Source organism: Taeniopygia guttata, chromosome 8 (genome assembly GCF_048771995.1).
Source record: "Taeniopygia guttata chromosome 8, bTaeGut7.mat, whole genome shotgun sequence".
Taxonomy (NCBI): domain Eukaryota; kingdom Metazoa; phylum Chordata; class Aves; order Passeriformes; family Estrildidae; genus Taeniopygia; species Taeniopygia guttata.
This window is the reverse complement of record NC_133033.1, coordinates 22,509,155-22,537,077: the sequence shown is the minus strand read 5'-3', so window position 1 is coordinate 22,537,077 and position 27,923 is coordinate 22,509,155. Positions and strand designations below refer to the sequence as shown.

Sequence of the window (27,923 nt, the reverse complement as noted above, 5' to 3'; positions counted from 1 at the left end):
ACTGTTTGGCAGCTAAATTTAGAGAGATCCCAGAATACTTTGAATAACACTAACTAGAAATGAGCAATGAGAGAATGAATTAGAAGGTGTCGTGAGCAGGGAAATGCCACCGGTTTTGAGACACAGTGCTGGCATTGTTGGCAAAGGGCCAGGGGGCCTGGTTAAGGGTTTGGTACAAACACTACTGTTAGTGAGCACACCCAGGTCAGAGCAGAGCTCACTCCTGGCCGTGCCCAGCTGCCCCTTGGCTCCCATCCATCCGTTCCCAGGTGTCCACTGGCTCTGGCACTGCTGGAGCCTGGGCTCAGCCTGGGTTAGGGTGAGCAGCAGCTGTCAGCAGAGGCCTCGTGCACCCTGCAGGAACCCACAGGAAAGCACAGTGACTGACCCACCTCAGATGTTGTGAGCTTCTGGGACTCTGTCCTGTAGACTCCAATTGGAATGTCTCCTGTAGAGGAACAAAGCTTCTGATACAGTCTGGCATATGTCCTAATCCACAGATCCTCTTCTGTGATTTTCATCTGAGCAAATAATAATAGGATGGAGGACTTTTAATTCTTGAGGGTTTATCATTTGTTCACTATGCAACTCATGAAAAAAAAAAACAAAACAACTAAACACTAGCTGGTAATTATCCCATTGTAGTGTTGCACCTTTGCCCTACAACAAATCTGCAACTTCCATTGAGTTTGTCAGGCTGTTTCTTTTGTTTTCTCCCTGTTTAGAATACATTGTAGTGGAAGCAGTTTAGCATCATGAACTTCTGGTCTTGGTTTAAGATTACTTAAAATTTACATGTCAGCCTTCACTCCCTGTCTATTTTTGACTAGAATACAAATGAATAAACTAAATATTGACAGCAGTAAGAAACTGGTGTGGACAGACCGGAGTGCATGAGTATTTTGAATTTGAATTTTGTCCACCAGACTGCAGGCTGAATATGTGAGGAGGAAGTAATATACTAAGCATAAGTGACATAAGAAGTCTTACATGAAGCTCACTTACTTCACTACTAGCTTTATTTCAAGATGTACAAGTTCCTTTTTAGAGATTCAATTGTACTTTCAAGTGTTCTTACATTCACTGTAATGAAGCTTAATGATTGACCAAGAAGTATGTAATTTTTATTTAAATACCTTTTTTAAACCATCATTGATACCTTCCTGCCATTCTTTATAGATCCCCAAAAGCAACTTGTAAAAACTCAATTTGTAGTGATCTGCTTGCTCCCCAGAGTAAATTAGGCGTGGGAGAAAAAGAAAGGTGGGGTTTATTTTAGTAAAACTTACTTCAGCTGTGTAAGTTTGTATGTGTGTACATACACAGTTAAACTGCATTGGGGAATACTGACATATATAATAACAAGACGACTTTTGAACTCCAACTCCTAGTCATTTAATACATCTGATCTTAATGTAAAAACTATTTAATTTTTAAACTGGTTGCTGAACTGCCATTACTATTTCATATAAAATGCACTATTCCTGTTTTTTCCTGACTTCCTAATTTTCTGCTGAATAGAATTCATTGTATTTTCTTGGGGATATGTTTTTTGCTATGGAAGTAAAAATGGCTATGTTTTCTGTTTAATTTCCGCATCTTCCCCCTGATGAAAAGGGAAACAGATGGCCTTCCTTGAACTTTCACAAAAGGAAATGCCGTGCAAAGAAAGTTGAAGTATTTTGCAGACAGTACAGAATCTTCTACAGTACTCTGTACTGGCTTTTTTTTTTTTTTTTTTTTTAAATAACTTACAGAACAAAGAAACCCAGATCCTGGTGTGGTGTCAAGTCCCAGCAGAAGTCTTGTGATAGAAATCATATAATCTTTCACAAATGACTGCAAGATTTTTTAACAGGAGAGACAGAAAAGAAAGAAAAAACCTTTAATGAACAGAGCCGTAGGCAACCAACCACTAGCACTATGTATGACTTTCAAAGGAATTATACATCTGTGTTTACAGTCCATCTCTTTAAGTATCCTAATCACTGTAGGAATACCTATCCCTTTCTTTTGGCTGAATTTACTTATATAAAGTAAGTTTTCCTAAACTGGCTCTGCACGTGCATGCAATGATGGTACAAGATTCAGCAGACTAAGGCAGAACAAGGCACAGGAAATCAAAGATGGATGTGTCAGTGGAGTGAGGTGTTAGCCCTACGAGGTGTGAAATTATAATGAACTCTTCTGTGCAGAAGAAACACTGGCAGATGTTGGATGGCTCTGCAGTCCTCACTGTGTCCCTCTGAGATGACACTGCTATTATTTTATTCAAATGAGTAATCTAAAGGGTTTTTACGGGTGGATATGCATATGTTGTTCTGCTAAACAGTGTGTTGCTGTTGGTTAAAAGGCAGAAATTAATTTTAGTGTAGAAGTGTAGATGAAGGCCAGGAATAGCCATTAGGTCAGCTAAAATCACAAGGATTTCTCCTCCTGGGTTGGGCTGCTGGAATGAGAAGCCCATGGGGGTGCTCTTCTAGCTGTGGCTGAGCTGTTCTTTGCCACCTGTACTCAGGTGTAGCAGGGCAGCATTGCAGTCCTTGGAACACAGCACACACTGTAGCTCGGCTGGCTTCATGCAAATGCCTGAAACCAAGAGGTTTTCACAAAGAAATAGCCCACAAAGGTATTACAGAAATCCTTTAGAGCTATAGAATCTGGATTTGTTCAAACTCAGAAGCTAGCTGGATTTCATTTGATACATAGTGATTCAAAGATTTTAATTTTTGTACTGGTAGTCTCCCAGTCATGATGGGCTAAATGCCAAGGAGCATCTCAAATAAAATTTGTTTGGAAATTAAACACATTTATTATCTTGGTGGCATCATTTCTGCCATGAAATTTTCATTAGATTAACAAGTTTATTCACCGGGATTTGCAAAACCAAGTTTTCATTTTTCAGTTACTGTCCTAAAGATAATTCAAAGGCTTTTCTCTCAGTCCATAATGGGAAGCACCAGCTGAACCCTGATGTTTCCCCGTGTCATTTGCTATGTTTCTTACAGAAGAAAAGACAGAAAATGGGACCATGAAAAAGTACAAAGAACTGCTGTTATAGAATTTCTAACTTACAGTAAGAAATGTAATTCTAGAAAAATGACAATTCACCTATGAACAGTAGCAGTTCAAAGGAAGAACAGGTGGAAATAAAGTGAGAATGAGCATGTGAGGCTTTTTGCTTTAAACACTTTTTGGTGAATGGTGTTACTCTGTCAAGTCATTGCATGATTATTCATGTCTAGGAGCAAATATAAAATATTGAAGTTACCTATGTGATGGCAGGAGCTGTTGATGATTGACAGATCTGTTTCTATACATGTGTCTTTGGTATTTTTACTGCTTTTTATTTTGGTATGTGATGCTGATATTCTGGGGCATGATTAGGATGTTTTATATGCAAATACATTTCCTTCTAGAACCTTAAAATATGTACGTCATACATGACTGGTTTATATGTTAATGGCTTCTTGAGAAAAGTTTAGCTCCAGAAATTTTTCTATTTATGTTGGATTTGCCTTCAGGAAATTTATTTGAAAGTGGAATTGTGATGAAAGAACACCTTTCATGCACCGAATTACCAAGTAAATTCATTTCCCTGCAAGGATGTTTTCTACCTGAGTACTAAAGCATCCACAGGCTATCCCCAGGCAGAGACAAGGCAGGAGGCTGCTCAGGTGAGCAGATGATGTGGGCCATGGTGCTGTTCCTGCTTATGTTGTGTGCCTTGATCCTTGTAGGGTGGTGCTGGGGGATGCTCCTTGGGCATCCTGGTGTGTCAGTGTGCAAAAACGTAGCCACTGCTGAAGACTGAGCAATATTGACCAATTTTCCACCCTGAAACTAGCAACTACTGCCTCCATTTGCCCTGACTGTATTTTCTGATATTTTTTCTTCAACTCTCTGAAGCTGTGCTCTTCCCTGATTCTCACTGTCATCACTACTTCCTGGATTCTGAGCCACAAGGTTGAACTTCTGCCTGTTCTTCCCCCTCTGTGTCTTTGCAATCACTGAATGCATTTCTTGCAAGGGCAAGCATGCCTTACTTTACAGTGTAATGACAGGACCTCTGCAGATCTAGTCAACATGAGTAAGAGGAGAGGACACTATGAAGTAATTGAGGCCTTTATCAGCAAATGCAGGAGACTAATAAATTACATATTAAAGTAATTCTGTTCCTTTCTGTTAGGGACATGATGTGTGGGAATGGGCACTGCATTTTTTATTGCAGAGTACAAGCATTATTATTCTATATAATCTGTAATTTATGTAGGTCTTATAGAAGCTATTTGACTCTGGAGAGGTACATTAACAGAATCACATTATCTAACATTGGATTTTGTGCAATCACAGGGTGATTTTGGGATTGATAACTGAACTAAGATGTCAAGCATGCTCCATTGTCTTTTGCCATTGATTGCTCCCAGTATAGACACACTTTAATGGATCCTGTGGCAGAAAATAGGGTCATCTAGCAATTAAGCACAATAAAATGGATGGCAATATTTGTGTTAAGTCACATTACTGTTCATAGTACCTGATAAAGCAGTGTGTCTAACATGCTGATGCTGAAAACCCTGCCAGCAGCAAAGGGCAGTCGAAACATAAATGCCAGATTAGATCCCTTCTCCCGCTCTTTCTGTTAAGGAATTAAAACACAGAAAACATTTTTAATGCTGGTTTTGGAAGGACTGTAACAAAAACATGAAATAGATATTATCTTGAAAGAAGTCAGAAGTGTAAAATCTCTTTACTCTCAACATAGTTTCTTCCTACAAGTATGCAGCATCTTTGTTCCATAGGTACAGGTTTTCAGGTTGAAAGATCAATGTATATGTTATTTCAGTCATCACATCTCAAACTGCATGGGCATAGTCCATACTTCAGTTTTAAAAAGAAGGAGGGATATCAACTGTGCTTAGCTCCTGTTAACCTGCTCCAAGTCCTTGGTGCTGACAGTGGGTTGCCATCCTAGGAACAGGAAACATGAAGAGAATCTGGTACAAAAGGGAAGAAATGGCACAGGGGTCAATCAGTGCCCTGGTGCTGCTTGCCACACTCTTTCTGGTACTGACCAGGATGCCACTTGCCTTGTGGCCACCTGGACACATGCTGGCTCAGGCTGTCACCCAGCACCCCCATCCTTGAGCAGCTTTCCAGCCACTCTGTCCCATCCTGCAGTGCTGCAGGAGGTGATTGTGACCCAAGGGCAGGACCCAGCCCTTGGCTTTGCTGACTCTCATATGACTGGACCAGGCTGGTTTAGTTTCCTTCCCTCTCTTCTACAGCCTTGCTTTTCCTTTATTCTTGCTTCAAAGAGATTTGTGAGAAATCTAATCCTACCTTCTAGGAAAGAACAAATTAATTTTCTGGTGTTGATATGGAACAACTTCCTAAAAACCTGTCAGTTCAACAGTCAAATTTGTGTGCTAATTGCTTGTACAACTTTAGAATTCATGTAAATTGCAAGAGATCTATGTAAAATAAGACACCAATAATAAGAGATACTAAGCTCTTTTTATAACTCCTATGTCATTATTGGTTTTTATTACTTAATGTTAATTCAAATCTGCTTAACACCTGAATTATACTAAAGAAAAAAAAAATGGAGATAGGAAATAGGAGGCCCCATCCTGAAAGCTAAAAAAGCAGCCTGGCTGTGTGTAAATCACTGCAAATATACTGGATCATTCCAGATAGATTTCTGCTCACCTAACATCTGTGTGCTTATCCCTGTGGAAGATACAAAATCACAGGATTGGGTTTGATTAAAAGATATAGGGATTTGTGTTTATTTCAAAATGATCACTCACGGCTTTATAATTTTTATCAGTAACACCTGCAATATTAAATTGGAAAAAAAAACCCATAGCAAACTGAAGTCTGAATCCTATCCAAAACACTACAAACCCTTTCTTTTAAAAAAGAGGGAGTGGCTACCTTTTTCTTATGCAAGACAAATGGAGATGTCAAGTTTAGAGTGTGGGTATTTTTCCTTTTCTCTCTTGTATAAAGGCCACTGCTTTCTCCTATGTCAGTGCTGATTTTATTATCAGATTTATTTATCTCTAAAATGAGAAAAGTTGCAGCTGCAACAGCAGATGGACATCTGATTTGTGTATCTGTCTTCTGCAGCCCATTAGGTTGAAAAGCCAATTTTGCAAGTATGTTTCACTGCTACCTCAAGGCAACTTGCCTGACATTCTCAGTTTTTCTGAAAATGAGGCACTTAATGCAGAAATAACAAGCAACTGTATGTTTGACTGCTTTAGGTAATTTTTACTGAAGTTTTTAATTGCCTTCCATTTAGCATGAGGGAGTTCTGAAACATCAAATGAACTACAACACCACCTGTGAAGTTCTCCCTGCAAATGTTAAGATGAACTGACTGGGAAATATTAACAGCAGGCAACTGCAAGAGCAATGAAGAAAATGTTCTTTCTTTAAGGTAATTTATTTACCTCTGTTTCAGCAGAGCATAGTTTAGATAGGAAGTTCATTAAATGCTCAGCTTCCAACCTGTCTTCAGAACTTTTGCACAATAAATGAATAAGATAGTCAAGAAGTTAAAATATTTTTAAGTATTTCCAGAATATTTGCTTGAAAAATTAAGGAGCCTATGTAAAGAAAGAACTGAGATAAAAATCCTGGTTTCACTGCGTTGAAGTAGAGAGCCCAGAGAGAATTCCAGAATCCAACTGGAATCAGATTAAGGGAATATGTTAACAAATAATTTCAAAACCCTGTCAGTCATAGTACACCGAGACATTAAGTTTGGTTGAAACACAGTGTTGAAGGCCCCAGCCAGCTGTTGGCCCTTGTTGCCCTGAAAGACCCCAGCCAGTTGTAGCTTATCCTTCATGGATTTACCATGGAGGGAGGAAGTGGAGGAGCCACAGGTGCAAACCTTAAAGGGTAGTGGGGTGGCATTATCCCAGCAAAGCTGAGCCTCCTGCTGCAAACAGCTCCTCTCTAACTTTCGTCTGGTTTCCTCACAGCTCTCCAGGCTATGTCTTTGTCAGAACACCAGCTAAACACAAGATCAAGCCTTCATGTAAAGATAACAAGTCACTAAAGGCCACCCAGATATTTACATCTTGTGGTTGATGTGTTAAGTGTGATATTCAACTGGGTAAAAGATTTACTTCTAATCCTTATCCTCTCATCCACACAGGCTGAATTTTTGCAGCATTCAATTCCTCTGTAAGAAACCAGACTGGGAAGGTAAATTTCTATGGAAAGGCTCTTTTCCATGGAATTTTATATATTAAAATTACTTATGTGAATATTGTACAGTAAATAGTGAACTCTGAAATCCCCAAAATTTAGGAAATTTACGGTACAAGTAGGAAATGGAAATGATATGTTAAATCTGTATAATGGTAATGATTTTGGCATGAATTCACATTCACCAAGGTAGGCAAGGTTGGGGGTACATGAGAAAACCCAGCAATCATACTGATTGATAGACTGATGGGGAGAAAGAATGGAGTGAAGGATTTCTGTCCTTGAAGACTGTCACAATGACATTATTTGTGTCTCACAAACTCAGAATAGGTCAGATCACCAGGGAAGAGGAGAAAGAGGATTGTCCTTGAGTTTAGAGACTTAAACAGATGCTCAGTATTCTTCCTATGTTCCCACCTGTTTTAAGTAACAGTATTTTGAACAAGCAGATTAACTTCATCTCCACACAGCCACAGTTCCACAATTTGAAAATGCCAAATATACATATGGAATATGAAGGTTTTAACTAACATTTAAGTAGTGTTGGTGTCCCTCTCATCATTCTGACAGAGAACAATTATTAACTGTCCCATTATCTCCCATGGATACACAGAAATGTGTACAGAAGACACAGTTATAATGTCTTTAAAATTAATTGGAATTTAAAAATACATTTTAATAAAAGCTGTATGTTTTAAGCATTTAGTCAGTTAAAAGATGTTCCATGTTAATTGCCTGTGTCAGCCTCTTGGACAAATACATTAGCTCTAAATATTTAATCATCAAAAAATATTTCATTCTCCTTGAGCAAATTCCACCAGAGAGTTGGTTGATTTATATTATATTGTAAAATTATCAAATCAAAATTAACTTTATTCTTAAATGAGGGCAGAATTTTGAGAAAAAAATTATCTTTTATGGTAACTACAACCATAAATCATTTCACTGTTTCCACTTGTTTTGAAATCTTTGTTGCAAAATCAGAAAAAGTAATAAAAATATAGCATTTAAACTGAGGGTGGGGGGAGGTAAATCTCCTTACCTTTTCCAATTTGGACAGAGCAAGAGAATAGCAGTCCTTGGCTCTGAACTGCATGAATCTCATGTTGGCTGGGTGAGTTAGTTCTGTGATAATGCTTAGGCTGGAGAACAACCTGCATTTCAAAAGAACGTCATGGTTATACTTCCAGTTATAACAGTTCACAAATGGAAGGCTCTGCATGAAGCTACAGCTTGTGCTTGTCTCCATGTTTTTAATGAGGTCCCTGGAACTGTGGTGGGTCTGGGCCCAGTGGCAGCAGAGGAAACTACAACACATTCTCTGTAGAATTCACCAAGAAGCACACATTGAGCTCACAAAATACTTAAATGCTAGAAAAAAAACAACTTAATTTCATTATCAGAGGTTTTATTTAATGATTGTACAATATCACAAATCTGTAGGAAACAACAAAAACTGCGAAAGTTTAAAGCTTGTCCTTAGTACCAGGTTGCATGTAAAGTATGACTGATTTATGTACCCTTCCAGTTGGTTTTTCTTTCTTGAGGTCTGTTTGTATGCTGTGACTACAGTCTGAGCAATATAGATGAAAAGTGACACCTGTGGGAGTTGCTGAGAAAATGTATGTTTATGTATACTTATGTTCTCACTCTGAAATATTTACATATACAAAATATTTATAGCTTAACACCAATTCAGGCTTCCAGTAACTAAAGCAGTGAAGAAAGCTCAACTGTGAACTGGCTGAATTACACAGATTTTCAAGCAGCAGACTCAAGAGCCCCTCTTCAGCACTTAGGGCTCAAAGAAACAGAAAGAAAATCATAGTTTACACTATTTAAATAATAAACAAGTTGGAATAGAACACATTATTATTTAAATCTTTCCTCTACAGATTTGTGTCAGAAAATCAGATGTACATTTGTAGCCTCTTTCACTGATCCTGGGGCTACTTATCTATGCTTAGCAATAGGTAATTGTAGTACTAATTACATCACTGATGTGGCTTCTGTCTCGCTTTTCATGGAAGCAGCATTTGGTAAGTTAGTGGATGGAAATGGAATTCAATGCACCCTTTTGCAAGTCTTGCCCTTTTTCCCTCACCTTTGCAGGGGGAAACCCCACTGAAATGGCAATTCAAGCAGAGCCTAAATGTGGGGAGACCTTTATCCAGACTATCTGCTAATATGTGTTAATCTCACACTGTCTTTGAAAACTAACACTACAAAATTCAGAATTAGGAGTAATAAGAAATTAAAAGCTGATCTCATAATAAAATATACATAGGAGGAAAAAATGCAGGCTGTTGTATTTCTCTTAAAGATGGTTTTGTTTATCACCAAGATATGAAAACAGATCTATATTAGGAAATCAGTTTCAAAACTGGTATTGGTAAAATATTTTACTTATGAGTGCCTTTTAGCTGAATTAGGGGAAATTGCTCTCCAGGAAGGCAGGGACAGATTGCATCTTGCCCTGGGTGTAAGGCACTCTGCCTGCCAGCTTTTAGCACTGGAGCAGACTCCTTCTGGGTAGAGATCCCTCTCCTAGCCCATTCTAGGAAGAAAGGACTGAATGGGGAAGAGAAAGCCCCCACCAGCCTGATGGAAGGCATGGCTTGCTGTTGAACTCATATTAGGAAATCAGCAAGAGAGACGTGTAGTTCTTTCCCAAACCACAATAATAGACCCAGAAAATAATGCAATGCCATCATAGCACCTCATTTGGTTTACCTGTAAATTGGTGATGACAGCTAGATACCAGCCAAAACACTGACCTGTTACGTGCAGTGCTGGCAGTAGGCTTCCTGCAGGATTTAAAACACACTCTTTAAGAGGTTAACTAGTAAAACTTTATAGTGGGTCAGACCTACTGCCTGAGGAAATGTGCTGTTTTTCTGAGGTGGGTTCACACCTGTCTACAGGAACTCAGTGGCTGGCTTCCTATTTACTTTTAAAAAGTGAAAAGCATCTTAAGGTATACTCCAAGACTATTGGTTTCTGCTTTTATTTTTAAGCTGTGATAACCTGTTCTTTCTTAGTCAGTGTGCCCACTTGAGTCACACTTCTGTATGTGTTGTCACACACTTCCCACGTCAGATAAGTCAGTGCTGTGTCACAGCTTTAATTGGGATGGCGCAGCTTCTAGCCCGAAAGGTGCTAATAACCCTGTTCTTACAAACAATGCCCCTACCTTCCAGGGTGGGGAACATACTCTCCGGGCAAAGCAGGATTGCTAATTTATGTAAATCAGGGAATAATGACACAACTGGTGTATGAGAACTGCCAGCCTGGGCTGAAGAGCCTGGGTTACTGCAGCTCTCACCGGGCTTTTTCAGGCCTGAGTAATTTACATCAGGGCTGTTTAAATCAGCCTGTACCCTCTGAAGGGTTTCACCTGGTGAGACCAAAGTGGAAACCTTGTCAATGATGTGATATTACTGAAAACAGCATATTAAATCCAGGGGTTTAAAATCCCTCTTTAACACCAGAGTTGGTGTCAAGTGCTCTTGCTCTCTACCATGTCCGGCCTTTTCTTCATTACTTTCTGATATTATTAGGTGTTTCTAAGTAATGAAAAAGCTTTCAATATATTTTAAAGGTCATTTAGAAAATCATTTACTTTAGTGCAATGAATGTAGTTTATTCTGTAGAACAGGTAAATACCACTATCTTATGCCTCTTCCCAAAGCTTACTTATTTCTACAACTTTTACATAATAGAAAAATGCAGTGAAATTATTATATGTGTTCTAGGGGGGGAAAAAAGGAAACAAATTTATACTATACGCTATTTGTAAAAGTTTACAAAGTTTTATGAAAAAGTGTTGTTAAGTCTTAAACCAAGTTATTTGTTTTAATTTATTTTATTGTAGATATGCAGTGTTAAAACAGTACTGAACCAGACACAGTTTGTACACGAGTTAAAGCTGCCATCTAGTTGCAAACAATGTGCAAGACAACTGAATGTACTGAGTGTACAGTAACATCTAGTGGCATACTTATTGTATGTAATTTCTCTTTTACAAAGTAAAACACAACAAGGGAAAAACCAATTGGTTTTACTTTTACAAGTTTTACTTTTGATACAACTCCTTTTAACATTTATTTCAGAAAAACTGATGTATGTAAAAAACCTCAGTGAGTGCCCTAGGACTGTGGTTAGGAGTAGATCTGAGTGATGCAAAGATAAAGTTCAATTATAGTTTCAACTCAAATTTCCTAGGTGTGAGTATGAATCACACACCTGTGCAAGTATCAGGTACCAATTCAGAAACTGAAATGCTAGAAAAAGACAGAATTAATGTTTCTGGTGCAATGCAGATTTTACTTCCTTTGAGCACATGTAGAAATGCAAAGAGCATTTAACTGCATTCTCACAGAGATGCATTTACAAAAAACATTGTGGTTTAATGAGCTCAATTTTCTAAACCAGTGGATTCAAACCACTCTTACTATGCATCTCTGGTCTTTTGTGGAAGGTTTGACACAGCAAACAGGTAATTGCAATTAAAGCAAAACTGAATCAACCTCAATTTCCTTCTAGGTCTTATTAGAATGAACACCAGGAAGTCCAAGGCTTAAGCCCCAAATCAGGGAGGCATTTCATAGCTGACTCTGTAGTGTGTTTTGTTTTGTGTGAGATTTTTTTGAGTGTTTTTATTAAGAAAATAATATTTTTCTAAGCTCAAAGCGACACATTTTCTTCATACTCACTGAACCAAGATATTGAACACAAAGGCTTTAATGAGGAGAGTTCTCAAAACGAACAGCAAATCTCAGTATTTTGCTTTTCATCACAGCCTCCTCAGCCTCTTTACTACACTGATCATATTATATTCTCATGATTCTTGCCATGCTGCTGTCATATGTAATATATATATGTGCCTAAAAACTTAACTTCTGTGCAAAACTAGATATTCAAAATCTGAACACTTACTACTAACTTCACAGTGATGCAATGCTTACCTTTCAGCATTAGAAGGATCTGCTTTTCATACGGGCTTTAGCATTACTGTGAACTTTACTGTCTCAATTATCTTTCATCCTAAGTCTTCAAAAGTAACTTTATGTTCCTGCCTGACAGCTAACTTTTAAAATGGTTATCTGGTTTCAGGATGCAAAGCCTTTCATCTAAGCTTTCAGGTGAATACCTCAGGATTCTAAGTGAATTGCTAAGCAGGGTGGATAAAGTTTGCCCATCTAAGACACAAATTCATGCAAGGGAAAACTTAAGTAGAATAAAAAAAGACTTATTGGCATAAGAGCCATCAAGTATTTCACAATTAATGAGGATGTGTAAATAGATTGCAAAAATGCTTTACCTGAAGAGGGTTTGAACATTCACAATAGTCTTGGCATCTGCCATGTAGTCCTCCTCAGCACTCATCGTGCTTTCCTTGTCCACCACCACCATATTGGCTGCAAAGGTGACCCCACACCTTAATAAGTCATCTAGGCTTTTGTGAAGAGAAAGAGGGAGAAAGAAACAAGCAACTTAAATATGGAACACCTGAAAGATTAGCCATGGGTTGACATCTGCAGATCAGCTACATAACAACTTCTAATATAATCAAAGATAACATCTCAATTAATTGGTAGAATAGACTATAGAACCTACTTCAGTAGGTTGATACAGTTCCTCTCTTTTGGTAATGATAAATTTATCTCAATTTTTTTTAATAAGCCTTTAACAGTTACTTGGCCTTATCCACTGCAACAATCTTCTCCATTACAGTTACTTCTGACAATAGAAAAACCCAAATAAACGCTCCAGGTTGCTCTTTCCCACAGTTTTATTTTGGTCTCAAAATGTTAATAAATGAGCTGGAGTGTTTTCAGGATGCTTTTAGGAGCAGCTGCAGAGCAGCAGAACTTTGTGCACAGCTGGGCAACGTTTGTGTGAAGCCCAACCACAGAAAACACTCACAGACAGCTGAGTTACAGTTCTCATCATGCCTTGTAGCTTTGTCTCCAAAATGAAGCATGTTTCAGCTGTTTTAACAACAACATTTTCCACAGATCCTAAGCACTTTTTGACAAGTGTGGTGGGTTTTTTTAACAATTTATTTTGGAAGAATATGTACCATTATTTTTGAAACTGTGCAATATCACCACTGGTTGACTACAACAAAAGAAAAATAGATACTATGTGATCTACAAATGACTGCAGTGCATAAGTAGAAGTGCAAACTTTTTTCCTGAGTAATTTGTATTTCTGCTTTTTCAGACTTTCAGTTGATCCCTGAAAATAGCAGCATATTCTGAAATACCCAGATTTTCTGCATTTCAATGTTTCATAACCTCAACAGCTATTCTTATTTTAGCAGTTACATTCAGCTGGCTTGTGCAGAATTTGAAAAATGCTAATGTGGAAATAATTATAATTCTAGTTCTCAGATACCTCTAGCTAAAGGTTTCTCAAGATTGACTAGATTTCTCCACAACTATGAAATATGTTCAGTTACAGATCTCAAATCCTACCCAAGGACTGGGGGACAGGTACCTACTACTTGACATATTTTGATGAAGTGCATCTCTGCTACGAATTTTGGTAGAGCTGTTTTTTTGTGAGCCATCTACTTCTAACAAAAAAAGAATGTTAAAGGAAAGTCATTCCTTTAGTGGTTTTCTCTCTGAGATGATGATACTTCACTGCTGGTAAAAAAATGATAAGTATTTTAGATACCTATAGATAGTAAGTGGTACTTTGAGAACATATTTTATACCCCTTAAATAAGGAAAATTTGCACATTTTACAAAGTATTTCTTATCTACAGACGATCAGCTCTATTAGTTGTACATGATTTAAAAACATGGTGAGGAAAACACAGGGAATATTTCTGAATCATATTTTTAGAAGTATTCTTATTGATGATAACAGATATCAAAAAAAACCCTCTACAAACTATAGTTGCTTATTACACCAGGAATGAAAGTGATTTTAGTATCAGTTCATGCTGGTATTACTGTACTCTTCTGAATTTTGAATAATCACTTATTCCAAAGACTACATGCTTCATTTTTTTAAAAATGCATTTAATTCTGAAAAAACAACAAAACACCATTAGGGAGGGATTTGGCGATTTCCGTTTTGAAATAAACTCAGTAAATTTAAACCAAGTTTAATTTTCTACATTAGTCAAACAAGTTAACATCTGAGTTATTGATTACTTTGAATACTTTGAGTATTCGCTCTTGAATAGACCTTTTGATGCTGTTTGGGTTTTGTCTTTTTCCTTTCCTTTCCTTTTACATTACCTCCTTACTAAAGTTATCTCATGTTTCATTTCCAGGTTGGGAAAAAGGCAACAATTTAATTATTCTGCCATTATGAGTTCTTTTTATAATTATTATGTAATTAAGAGTTAAGAAAGTCATAGATATTAATAACGTGCAACACTGTCTTGCTTTATAGGAAAAAAATTGTAAACAACATTTCTGTGGGCTCTTTGTGAACCTCGCAAGGACTCAATATCACCAAGGTAAATCTGTAACTGTATCACTATTATAAGCAGGAAATAAGTTTTTTAATTTCTACAGGGGGAAATTAATATTATGGGCTTGTAGCCCCAATTCATTATTCACTATGTAGTGAAGCAGTTTTCTTTAAATTCAATCTACACAGAGGAGTTTACTAAAATATTCATGAGTCCTTGCTCCTCTCTTGTTTCTGCCTGATTTTCACATTAAAGTTCTGTTGCCAAACCTATATTCATAAACGTATATTAGCAGAGGTGAAGACAGAAATGTAGGAGTAAGTGATAATTTAAGTATTGGAAGATGAAGACTTTTGGACACATTCAAGACTGTTTACATTCTGTAGCTATCTTTACAAAACCTGAGTCAATGAATTCCAACAAATTATAACTCAATACAGTCTGACATTAGAATCAGGGCTATAATCTGTTCATTTGAAGAAACATGTGAATTCCCCTAAATAAGTGTTAATCTTATATTTTTGAACATATTAACCTGTGCTCCCTGTCATGCTTTTCCCTAGTGAGCTCCTTCGTAAATCAGAAATTTGAAATCCCAAATTACAGCACACAGACACAGACTATGCATGCAAAAAGCTCATCTCCAACTACAACACACACACACGAACATGCAATGACAATACACACAACAAACCACTGAGACTACAAAGGTAAGTTTTCTAACAGTTATTTCACCTACTTGTCGATAGAGCCCACCATGTAGTAAACCATTGGAAACCAACAGATTGCATCCAGAAAATGCATATCTGGCCTAAGCAGCAGATGGAATTACAAAATGAAACACAGTATCACAACAGCAGCATCTCTTTGAAAATGTTTTAATCAACTGGTAGTTTTTTGGTTTTTTTTTTTTTTAAATAACTTTCCTTAACTTTAGTATTATGATGTCAGTTTATGCAGGAAATAGCTTTTCAGAAAGCTGTGAATCAACAGTTTGCTGTGATCATAAAGTATTATCAGAATTAACATGCTTATATCAATAAATGCACCTCTAAAATCAGAAATGTTATGGCACAGAACAATTCCAAGTATAAGAACAAATGAGTAACATCAAAGACACACTACCAAGTTATACTCCAGTGGATGTCTTAAGAGGACTTAAAATAAGCATCAACAATTCTTAATTAAAATGTACAGTGGAAATCAAATCATCATTTGGGTTTTGTGACACCTACTGCTTTCAAGCCTACTCCCTTTCAGAGGAGTCACTGCAAACGCTGCATAGAGAGAGACAACAGTAAGGGTGTTGGTTTAATTAGCAAGCAGAGCTTTTACTTCACATTAATCAATCAAAAGTGGGTTTAGCTATAAAGTGTCACAACAACACTGAAGTGTGTGAAGTTGGGCACTGTGCTGGCAAAAGGAGCTGGCACTAGAGGGCCCCCTGTGCCCACGGCTTTGCTCTCACACTGCCAGTGGAAGTGATTTAGCCTCATTTAGCCTTCTCAGTTTGTGTAATTCACTGTATGCCAGAGTACCTACATAAAAACCTTCTGTTTTGCCAACACAGGTGACTAAAGAGCTGCCTGAGGGAAAGTGGGACACTTCACAGCAGGCTTTTGTAGAAAAAATCACTTAAACTGCAACAGAACTACGCAAATGGAAGTGTCAGCCCTGGAATCACAACCTACAAGACATATTTGCTTTCTTAGGTTGTTCTACTAGTCTGTGTACAGGTAACCTTCATTTCTGTGTCTTTCACACTGTGATTTTAAGTAGCTGAGCTGTACCACAGTGTTGGGAAAAAAAAAACCCAAAATGCTAATTTATTATCAGATTATAAATGAACCAGTCCTGACATTGGCAAATTTGTCTGAAATATCAAAAGCAAAAAATGCAAAAAAATTCCAGCAGTCATCAAGAGATATAAATGTAACAACAATAATGCAGGTTTTAATTTTCATCCATGGCTTTATATAATTTTAGCTAAAATGTGTCTGTGGGTGTCCTTCTGGCTTAAAGAACTGTTTATCTTTGAATGTAGAGTTATTAAAAATATACCTAACTGGTCCAGGCCAGTAAGTGCATTGTGTTAAGTAGGTTAGTGCTGTCATGTAGCTGTGAAACTGTTATACAGCTTGCTTTTTACAGTGTTTATTAAGCTATTTAATTTTAGCAGTAACATTCACATTTTTGGGGGTAATTTAAATAAAAAAACTTAGCTGAAACATTGGCCATGAAGAATAAGAATATTTAAGTTTGCTATGGCCTTTAACAGTCAATAAAAGGTCAATTTTGTATATGACAGTGAACATGCAGTATGATTTTTGTCACTAACTTTTCTCAAAGATAAGTGTGCCATAATGTTTTTGATTTTCAGCTGGCCATGTGAAAAGGGGTCATCTATTGAATAATGGTAAAATGAGTTTAAAACTTAAGAGAAGGGGAGAAAAAAATTTTCCTTACGGGTTGTCCAGCAGTAATACAATGGGGTTTAGTTCCTTCTTTGGCCGGTAATAAGCTCTGAGTGGGACAATGAAGTTGTATAAGCCATTTCCAGCAGTTTCTGCTGCAACTATAATCAATTTATTTTTGAATCCATAGGCTTTGGCATCTTCATAGTAATTATGCTGGCATCCCTAAAATCAAAGTAAGAAACAAGTTCAGTGGATGTGAATATTGTATTAGATTACCCAATAGAGACCTGGTTAGCCATAAACACTAGGTGATGAAAAGGAGTAGAAAAATATAGTATTATAGCAAACACTGCACAAACTTCATCGCTAAGGAAAAATCAGAATATAGCTCTGCTCAGATGCAAGAGACAAATGAGAATGCAGGGTTACCCAGTAGCAGAAACTTCCTTTACCTTATCTAGTCTTAGACAACAGAAGGGTACTTTTTCATGTAGAAGATGACAAAAGGTGGGAGAACTTCCAATATAAGGAGAGTAAGGAGGATAGCCTTTGGCATACCTAAAATAGGAAAAAAAAAAACATTTTTCAGTATAGCAAATTACCAAAACGCAACTGTCTACACAAATATTTTATGGGATGTTCATACATATGTCCAAGTTTTAGATCAAGTATACAAAATGAACTATGTTTAACAGAGGTTTAAGAATGTATTTGCATCCAGTTTAACAGAATTTAGTGAAAGCTGCCATGCTTTTGGGGACTGAAGGAATTTTGCTTGGGTTTTTGAAAATCCTCTATTGTATCATAGTATGCTGCCATAGTGTTTTCAGCTGGAAACCTCTAAGTTAAAAAAGGAAGGAAAGAAAACAGAAATAACTGTACTTCTCCTCTTCCTTCTCCAATTTTTTTTTTCAAACATTTACCAAGAATGAGTGACGTTATTACCTTTTAGCTTTAATAATGTACTTTCAAAATGGCTGAAATAAATTCTAAATGGCAAATCCTCTTCCCAGTGATGTGAAATTTCTAATTGGCTTAGTGGTTTTTTTACAGGAGACCTTTTAAATCCTGGTGTTTCAGTCTGCACATTTAAGATGACTTGTCCTATTAATTTTTTCTCTGGAGCTTGATAATCTTCCCTGGGGCTTCTCATGCTTGCCACTGGTGGAGATGAGAAACGCTGCTGGTTGAGGCATTGGCTAAATTGTGTATTTCAGTTTTAACACCCCTGTCAGCAATCCCAATAAACATAATTGCTCATCTGCACAGCAGGATTGAATCTTCTGGGTTTATCTCAGTAATGCATCATTACTTTCAGTAACACACTAACAAGCATTTTGAATTAGATGGGATACTTTTGTCCCTTACTGCTTTTTTGTCATTGCTGCATTTTGAAGTCACACACCCAGCCCCAGCATTCAAAAGCCTGTTGGATGATCTGATTATCACTGCATTCTTATGACAGGAATACTTACTTATCTGTTCACAAATTTGTTGAGTGTTCACTTAATAATTACAAAGGTAAAAAAAAAAAAAAGGCCTTAGAATATGTTATGAATGCATTGCAATACATGACTACAGCTGTTAGAACTGCAAAGAGAAAGTCTCCAGCAAATAGAAGAGTTTTTCTGTTTGGTGTTTTTGTATTTCAAAGCAGGCTTATGGTTTTCTAGCATTTCCTGGATGGAATAATCCCATAATTGTCCTTCATGAGACTTGCTTCCTAGAAGTGCTCAGATTGATAAGATTATCAATGTTTTTTATATAGCATTAACCCTTCACATCATTTTACATTTAACGTACGTACTCAAAGCCTGCAGAGACCTCATCGTCGGATGGGGTGGTTTCATCCTCTGACTGGTCACTGAGCAGGTCGCAGGTGGGGAGGGAGGAGTCAGCCACCTCCAGCACCGGGGCGATGCTGGGCCTCCTGCCCTCCTTGCCCCCCTCGGCTGGCAGGGCCAGGGTGGCCCCGCTGGCCCCACGGCACCCGGTGTCCTGTAGATCGATGGCCACGGTCCCTAGGGGCAGGGAAAGCACCTCCTTAGTGCTGCTCAGAACGTCTGAATGACACCCCCAGATTTACTGGGGACTGCCTGGCTGCATGGCAGAGGACTGACAGCAACACTGTGCTGGTTGTGTTTATTCCATTAAAATAAAACAAATATTTAAACCGTACTGAAGGAAAGCAATGCTTTTCCTGACAATTAGTCTGTGTCTTCTTGCTAACTACCTCTTTTAAATCATACCTTATATAATCAGTCCATATTAATATGCATCATCAACCTGCATATTTTACTTATGGTGTTTTTTAAATTAAACAAGCAAGCTCATGAAAACTTCCTACAAACAATCAGGTATGAATGACAAAGAAGTACTCATTATTTGCCCATTTGTTTTGCTTTGCATACACTTCATTATTACTTTTTTACAGTCTTACGTAGTTTAATTCCACCTTGTCAAGTAAAAGAGAATCAAATTCCATTTGTTTGTTTGGGGGTCTTGGTTTGTCTGCTTGTTTGTTTTTGTCTGGATTTTTCTTTTGTTTGGCTTGGTTTTTGTTGTTTGTTTGTCTATGAGTTTTTTTTAAATATGGGGCAAATGTTTGAAGTTGTTATATTAATTCTTTCTATTCATAATTATAGTTTCTTAAAAGTTTAGGAAGATGCTTCAAAATGTACTACTCATTAAATAAGAATATATTGTGATGTAATCTTTTTTTTTTTACTTACCCATGCTGGCTATTATACTGTGTACTGGTAACCTAGAAGCTCCATGATAAGATAATTTTGATTCATGGGTTTTTCCATGCTTTTCTTGCTTCTTAAAAGCAGAATTCTCTTCTTTGGTGATATTTATATAAAAGCATATATCAGTAGAACTCATGATATATCGAGGACCTGGATTCAGCAAAATGTTTTTGTTATCTTCCTTTCTAACACCAATCAGACAGACTCCAAACCTTAATTAGAAAAGGAAAGGCATGGTTCATTTTGCATAGTCCTGCAAGCACCAGAATTTCCATTGTTAAAAATGAACCTCAGGTATATATTTATTCTTAGCACATTATGAACATTTGCAGCTTTCTGGATAACAAGGATGTTTGAAAAATGTCTTCTGCTAAATAGGCCACATCAAATCAAGCAGATTTTATGAGCTCATGAATTCCTAGGCAGTTGAGTGTTTTTCGTAATGCCCATAATATTCTCCTAATGTTGTTCCAGTTGATTTTTTTCTGTCAGATGAATAGTCCTTTTTGGGAAAATATTGGTGGAAAAAATGGATACATGATATGCAAAATTATTAATCATGTTAAATTGTTCCATTATTTATAAGTAATAGAAACCATTTTCATAATTTATTTTTGCAATTCACTCTTAAAAATGTATTTGATTAGTGATAGAAAATAGGGAATTACAGCAAAAAAAACCTCTTTCTCTCCTTGATTAAATATGAGAATAACCCAGCATTTAGGGTTTGATAAATGCTTATTTTGTCAAATATATACAAACATACATGATTTGTGTTTATTTTGGATGTTCATCTCACAGAGCAGCAGTGGGTAAGTGATGCATCACCTGGACCTTAAAGTAGGTATGTTATCATCTAACAGAAAAAAGAGTTTTATGTTTGAACAATCACCAGAATGTACCATGTGACACCTTTAAGTGGAACATTTCCCATAATATGAACATGCCACAAAGGAAGCCAGATTTCAGCTGAGTCCTAAATAAATTTAAACAAACAAACAAAAAAACCCACAAAAACAAACAAAAAAAACCCCACATCCTCCCACCCATTCATTTCTAGATTGTTTTGGACTTGGAAAAGGACTGGTGTTCTTGAAAAACCTTCGAAAAGTGCCTTTTTTTTCCTGGTTGTCCAGCCTATCCTTTATACCTACAGATTACTATTCTCTTAGACTGAGATGGGCTGTACAGAATGAACACAACCTTTTACCTGACCAGCTCCAACTCACAGAAATATATCCATATTAGTGGCCAGATACTTAAACCCAGGAACAGATCAATATGCAGTACTATGCCTTTAGTGCAGAGCTGTCTAGCAGGCAAAACAATTAATTATTTCTTTCAACTTTTGATGGTTGATAAGAAAAATAAACATACTTTTTATGTGCATGGAAAGAAGCATATGTGAAACTCTTCCCCTCATACTCTGCAAAAAATGTACTTTCTTCCAGGCTGATGTGATAGACTTCATTACCAGAGCATCGGCCATACATTTTCTGCCATTGTTCTGGTGATTGCTGACTCTCCCTGAAACATAAGGAGAATAATTTAACATTTAAGGCAAAATTCTAATTAATAAGAATGGTGTTTCATGTCAATAGAAACTACAAATGTCTACTGAAAAGGTTCCATAAGCTAATCTGAAAGAAGTATTTGAGATCAAATCTTGGTAATATTGTAAGTACAGAGATTATTTTAATGTATTAAAGAGCATTTTCTGCTAAGTAATAGACATATAAGAGTATCTACTTTAGTATCAGGAGAGAGGTGGCTCAATTGCTTTGACATCACACCATAATAAGTAGATCCATGGCAGCTTGAAGATGACAGGTAAAACCAGTAGCATTCCCATTATATTCATAAAGTCAGTTCCTTCACATGCTTTGTGACAGACTGAGTACCATTAATAATAACTTATGTAGGAAAGAGTCATTTGTCCTTGGTCATTTGATCTGTAAGAGAGATTTTCCTGCATTTGCTTATCAGTGATCTTTATACACTCTGGGTATTTTTGGTTCCTGTGTCTTGTAGACTATTACAATTACAGAGCTTCTCTTCTCTAGTGCAAGAAAATAAATTACAAAGCAGATCAGCCTTTACTCTATGCAGCTGCTGCCCTTAATGCAAACATTTCAGTGGAAATTTCCAAACCTCAGCAACCCCAACACTTGTAGCCCTGAAGCTCCTGGGAACTTCTTGATTAAGTTTCACGCCTATATGATTTTCACTGGAGGTAACTGATGCATATATACACAGATATGTGCAGACAGGTCATGAATCTGACAAGTGTGTCCTGTGTTTTGCCACTTGGAGCGAAGATCTCAAGATCCTGGGACGTGCTTCTTTAATGCTCATTTATACATTCTCAATACTTAACACAATTTGTATTTTTCTTCCATTTACCATGTTTCTTCACTCTCATCATGGAAACATTTTGTTTCAAGATGAAAATAAGCAAATTTTTGTTGCAACACTATAAATAGTGTACTAGGTATAAAACAGCAGACCTAACCATGCAATTTCAGAACATTTTCCCTTATTTCACTTTTCCCCCTAAAATAAAATGGTCACCTGTTTAATGTCTGCTTGGTTCCAGTGAGTTGTCTGAAAGCTTCCCATGGGGCTGTACTGTAAAGATCACATTAACTTCAAGTCAGAAAGGTTATTTTCTTCCAGTATTTTATATCATCACACAAACCCAACTAGAGTTATATTACTATTTAGATAATCAGAAAACAGTTAACAATAAATGTTAAGATTAGTAATTAAGATCGATAATGAGATTTTAAGTAAGATTTAAGGTGTCTCACAGACTAAAGTTTTGAATTCCACAAACAGCTGAGAAGACAACAGGATTATTTGCACCTCCTTAACAGGTATTTAAAATTTGACTCCTTCATAAAGTTTAATGCAGGTGTTAATAGCAACCATTATAATAAAATAATAATTAAACAGGAACTAATGTAAAGGAAAGCAGTTCACTATTAACAATGGAAGTCCGTTTAACAAATTATTTTCATTATGTACATCTAATTTGGTTTGGTTTATAAATACATGTATATAAAAATTTTATTTGTAACTTAAATAATCTGCTTTCACCTGATCTTCTTACTTAGCCAAACTCAACTGCTCATCTGACTTCACCTTTCATATACACAAATAAAGGTAATTTCACCTACTTTAACACCTAGCAGTTAATTTATCTCTTGTTCAACAATAGAATACATCTGGAAAAGCAAAAAAACAACCCTCTCTGAATTATAAATTGGTCAAATCCAAAGCAGCTTTATGTTTGCAGTACAATGACAAATGCCCTTATTTCGGAGTCTGTCTGAGAATAAATGCTCTGGAGAGTGATGACTACAGTAGATAAATACTAACTAGACATTTTCACTTTTTCGTCTTTCTGTATAAATACAGAGGAGTGTTTTTACAGTAACATATACTGTACATTCTTACAGAAACACACATTATTTTAATCCTTCTGGATTCAAAGTAATGCTACAACTGTTTGTGCAAAAACTTTCTTCTTTTTGCTCCTAGTATACAATGTCCATACTAGAAAACAGTTACTTTTATTATGCTGCTCACATATATTAATTCTGATTGCAAAAGAAATCTTAAGCACTTTTGAATTCTGTGACAGTTACTTTGCATCACAGTTGGGAATCTGTAAATGATCAATGTTATGTGTTAAACAATGAAATGCTGAAGTTCCTAAGTACAGCAAAAAACATTTCCCTTTTCTGTGTTTGATTTTGTGCTGAAGGAAAATTCCCTGACAACTGTTAGGAATACTGCTCTTCTCTTAGAGCCATGTAATATGAAATAACTGGAACAGGCTCTGGATTCTGTGCATGTCACAGAATTAAAAGGTAGGCAGGTAAAAAAAGTATAAAGAATGTATTTCACCACAGTGCTCAGCAGGTATCAAAACAATGTTTTGTTGTCTTCTTACTAGGAGATTCTATTGCACAGTGCCACTAAAATCTTGACATTTGTTGTTCTCAATAGTAACAGCTCTAGGAAGAATTTCTGTTTTTCTCCATTCTGAGCAAAGGGGAATACTAGAAATGTCATACAGAAGGTTAAATAACTCTGCTTTTATATATATATATATATATATATATATATATATATATATATATACACTGAGTTCATGATTACTTGAAAAAGAAGTTAGGATATTACAAGACTTATGTAGTATATATGCAGCTATTCAATTTCTACAAATATATTTAGAGATCCACTTTATTGCATCTGCGTGCCCACGACATTTCAATCAAGAACACCTTATTATTCCAAGAATACAGCATAAAAGACATACACCAGATGTGGTAAAATTATTTTAGTGAATTCAGAGAAGTTCTACTGTGACTATGCACTCTGCAGAGATACCATAATTCTGTACACCTTCCAGCAGTGTGGTCATATTAAAAATCATGTGTTTGTTTGCCTCTTAACATACAGGCACAGAAGAGCATGTCATCAAAAAAACTTTTTTTTTTTTTTAGTTAATTGAAACAGACCTTCAAATTAACCTATTAGAATAGGTATTCTTAGGACTTGTTAGTGCTCCTAAGTATAACTTTGTGATAGAGATACTTCAATCTACTAAACCAGAAATGCATTTTTTTCATATTATATATTGTAAAAGTGGCACAACAGCATGCAACAAACTCTTAAATACTGGGGGGAGGGGGTGTTCTCTTCAAAACTATACTGCTTTGAGTAAGGCATTTTGATGCTTTTATTGTGTAGAAAGTTCCATTTTTTTAAAACTGTAGTTGTGTGGGAATTCAGGGGAAACTGTTTTCCAAGTATCAGCTATGACTTTTTTCATTTCAGCTATGACTTTTTCTTTGGGAGTTTTTTATGCTAGTAAATACTTACTGTCCCCTAGATGTATGAACCAGCAGAGTGATTAATGTAGAAGTAGCTGGACATATACAATTTAGAGCTAGCATAGCATATTTGAATTCCTCTTCACATACAACATGATCTGTAGGGAAAAAAAAAGAGGATACAAATTGTTTTACAAAAATACTTTCAAATGAACAGAATTGTCACTTCCTTTTCTAAGAAAATGGTGAAGATGGATCAATCAAAAGTTGGCCCGAGATCTTCACTTTCTGCTTGAACCTTGGAAATCAGCTGTGTTTGATTCTCCCCATCTATGCTATCTAACATGGATGGCTACTGTTTTAAATCCATATCACAGTTAAATGCTCCCCAGTGCTTGCTGTTAGCATGAAAAGGAAATAGAAATTACTTTTTAATGTAATTCCCATATACCTGTGACAGTATTGAAATGGCAATAAAAAGGGATAAGCACAAAATTTCTAACTGCTTGTCAGTGTAGAAACAAAGTCAGAGAGGTTTTGTAAACCATGAAGGCATTTAATACTAAGTCAGATTTTTCCCCTCTGAATTTGGTCTTTGGTTGTTTTGATGGTTTCAGAATTTGCTTCTAATCAGAAAGATTATAAGTAGTACAGCTGATGATCAAAAACATAGGCACATGAAAATCGCTGAGTAAAGGCAGGCAAACAACCTCCCCAGCTAGACCTGAACTATGCTCATCTGCTTCTGGTTTCACCAATGTTTCACTGAAACCCTTAGAACCACCTTGCCTCTCTAAGCGGCTTTCCTGACAAAATTTATAGTATAGCTATAAGCATGACACTTCCTGAAAATAAAAGTGAAGGCATATTGTGCCTACTCTGTTCCTTTTATTTTGAAATATCTAGAGGCTTTTCAATAACAGAATCATTTACTACTGAATTGAGTAATTAATTCTCCTATTTTCTGAAGATCAGGAACTATTTAAATGTCATAGGGAAGGGATGAATTTAGTTATATAAAGACACTGTCAAATGTAGGACAAAATGAGATTTTTCTTCCTGTAAATATATTTCAGCTATAGCAATTAAATATTTTCTGCAGAAAATGTTTCAGATAGAAATATGTTCTTTTAGTTGACCATATGCCATTAATAAATCTACTTGAATTTCAAACCAGAGAGGGTAAGGCATAGTCTGTGGCTTGAATGGGGTATCTGCAGTCCATTACCATTAGTGAGATGAAAAAGATGTATGGGAGTATATACCAACTTCCTGGCACGGAAAGAAAGAGAATTCTTGCTATTTTTTAATTTGCATAGGATTTTGCCAGATATCCTCCCTCTATTTTTTGTATGGAATGTTGTCATATTATAGCTAAGCATTTTGAAAATATAAGAAAGAAAAAATACACAGGGTAATGATTTCACCATCAGTTATTTCAGATCTTGTATTTGAACCCAAATGTATATACTAGCCTAAATATATACAAATGGAAGTTAATAAATCACAGATGGCACAATGAAGATGAAAACTGTAACTTCCATCTCCAGATGCACTCTACTCTCTAATGTATATGGTGAACTTTTTTAGCAGATGTTTATGTAAAATATAATCTTACCAAACAATACAGCGCACAGCAAACAGAGACTGCTGTCTTACAACAGCCCCTTAATCATGTCTGTAAGAGATTCACATGGTGCTGTCAAGTGTTTTCACATCAGGAGCCATGGAGCTGGACTTGTGGGCTATTTCTGCACCTGCTGGAGACTTTGACCTTCTGCAGGTAAGTTCTTGTATTAAACACAGGTCAAAAATGCCTTGCTCGTTCCTCCAATTATTGGACAGTTTATAGCGTTCCTATAAACTTACTCTATTTTCTGTGTATGCTCAGGACTGGTACTGAGGAGGATTACACAGAACTTCATCTGCTGCACCTTTCAGAAGGGAGCAGGGAGGAAGCTGGATGACAGCTCTCCAGCTCTCCCACTCCTCAGGTCTGGGACTTCGGCTGTGTCCCCTGACAGCAGGTACCAGAATCAGCAAATTACTCATCCCCTGTGACAGCGAGGCAGCCCAGGAAATTGCAGTTTGTCTTGAAGTGAATATTAAATATGTCAAATCAGCTTGCCAGAAAAAGCAGTATTTTGATTGAGTTTATACTAAAGAAATATTACACGTAGAATTTCTGTAAGTTACTATTTCTGTTGAAAATATATTTTGACAGAAGTTTTGTTGCTAAGTCTGTCTCAAATGGATGTAGTAATGCAATGGGGTGAGTTATGGTTTCTGTGATGTTACTGAGGAGAAAACAGACTCAAAATACTGATTTATGCCTGCAGCAGCAGCCATGTGGTAAGAATGACCTAGACCTAGCGTAATTATTCTGAGAAACCCTGCTTTTGTCAATTTGATAAGTTAACATGACCACTACCAGATCTGATAGAGAAAAATGCCCATCCATTATCTCTAGACTATTTTTATCTGTAATTGGACAGATTAATCATCTGCTGCATTCAATATCCATTTTGATGAATCTGGACTATGTTTCTTTGAAATAAACTACTGAAGCTTTGATGTCAGACTTCAACAATCTGTGCTAATCCATGGGTGCCTTTTGAATAAATAGAGAATGTCAAAATGTATCCCTACTTCCTGGAATTGTAATTATATATAATTTCCAAATATTCAAAGTAAAGAATACATATACACACACATACATATACACAAAAATTATAAAAGTTTTAAACTCAGCTCAGAAAATATTGAATTTAGTAGTCTCTGAATTGCATAAATATATTGCACCCTGTGGAAAATCTTCACTTTATTTCTCATTTGTACTGAAATGCAAGGCCAGGACCTTGCACCAAGGGTACATGGCCTTTTGTAGCCTTATGTGTTTGACAGAGAAGTGGGAAGATTAAGAATGTAACTGCCAGCATTATTGAAAGAAAAACTGGGCATGTCAAGACATTTTTATATTGGAAATTACTAGGGAGAAATCAAACTATTTCAGCTTAAGAGATAAGGCAGTTGCCCATCTGATCACTGTCATGTTAGTAGTGGCTGTGTATTTGAAGTGCCTACACCTTAAACTTGCAAAGGGCTTTGCTGGGATCAATATTTATGCCACTGTATTAATGTAAGTATGTTACTATTTTAAACAAAGTTGTTAAAATCCACTGTAAAAAATATCAGAAGGCACAGAATGCAAGGATGTGTGTGTGGCATCAGGTGGGAAGACAGGAAA

At 36.5% G+C, this 27,923-nt stretch overlaps 1 protein-coding gene and 1 long non-coding RNA gene across 12 annotated transcripts in view; one reads left to right on the top strand and one right to left on the bottom strand.

Annotated features, from left to right (window-relative positions):
* Positions 1-27,923, bottom strand: part of KCNT2 (potassium sodium-activated channel subfamily T member 2) — a 113,935-nt gene that overhangs the window by 11,405 nt on the left and 74,607 nt on the right. For 5 of the 10 annotated variants that reach the window (XM_041717909.2, XM_030279389.4, XM_030279392.4 and 2 more), the window contains 13 exons: positions 24,726-24,834; positions 22,404-22,460; positions 21,210-21,359; positions 19,815-20,044; positions 18,890-19,103; positions 17,535-17,640; positions 17,132-17,304; positions 15,405-15,476; positions 12,551-12,685; positions 8,270-8,381; positions 4,538-4,639; positions 1,756-1,839; positions 393-521 (listed from right to left, as the gene is read on the bottom strand). In XM_041717909.2, the coding sequence (XP_041573843.2) occupies positions 393-521; positions 1,756-1,839; positions 4,538-4,639; positions 8,270-8,381; positions 12,551-12,685; positions 15,405-15,476; positions 17,132-17,304; positions 17,535-17,640; positions 18,890-19,103; positions 19,815-20,044; positions 21,210-21,359; positions 22,404-22,460; positions 24,726-24,834 (1,673 nt within the window). The remainder of the gene's footprint in view (positions 1-392; positions 522-1,755; positions 1,840-4,537; positions 4,640-8,269; positions 8,382-12,550; positions 12,686-15,404; positions 15,477-17,131; positions 17,305-17,534; positions 17,641-18,889; positions 19,104-19,814; positions 20,045-21,209; positions 21,360-22,403; positions 22,461-24,725; positions 24,835-27,923) is intronic. The other 5 variants (XM_030279394.4, XM_030279390.4, XM_030279393.4 and 2 more) reach the window with 2 other exon arrangements.
* Positions 519-27,923, top strand: LOC115496250 (uncharacterized). 2 transcript variants are annotated; one of them, XR_003961687.4, is made up of 6 exons: positions 519-3,677; positions 6,311-6,448; positions 6,999-7,224; positions 14,644-14,710; positions 16,236-26,459; positions 26,568-27,923. It is a non-coding gene; the product is annotated as an uncharacterized lncRNA (long non-coding RNA). The 2 variants fall into 2 exon arrangements; XR_012057088.1 differs by lacking the exon at positions 26,568-27,923 and having other exon boundaries at positions 1,794-3,677; positions 7,175-7,224; positions 16,236-18,083.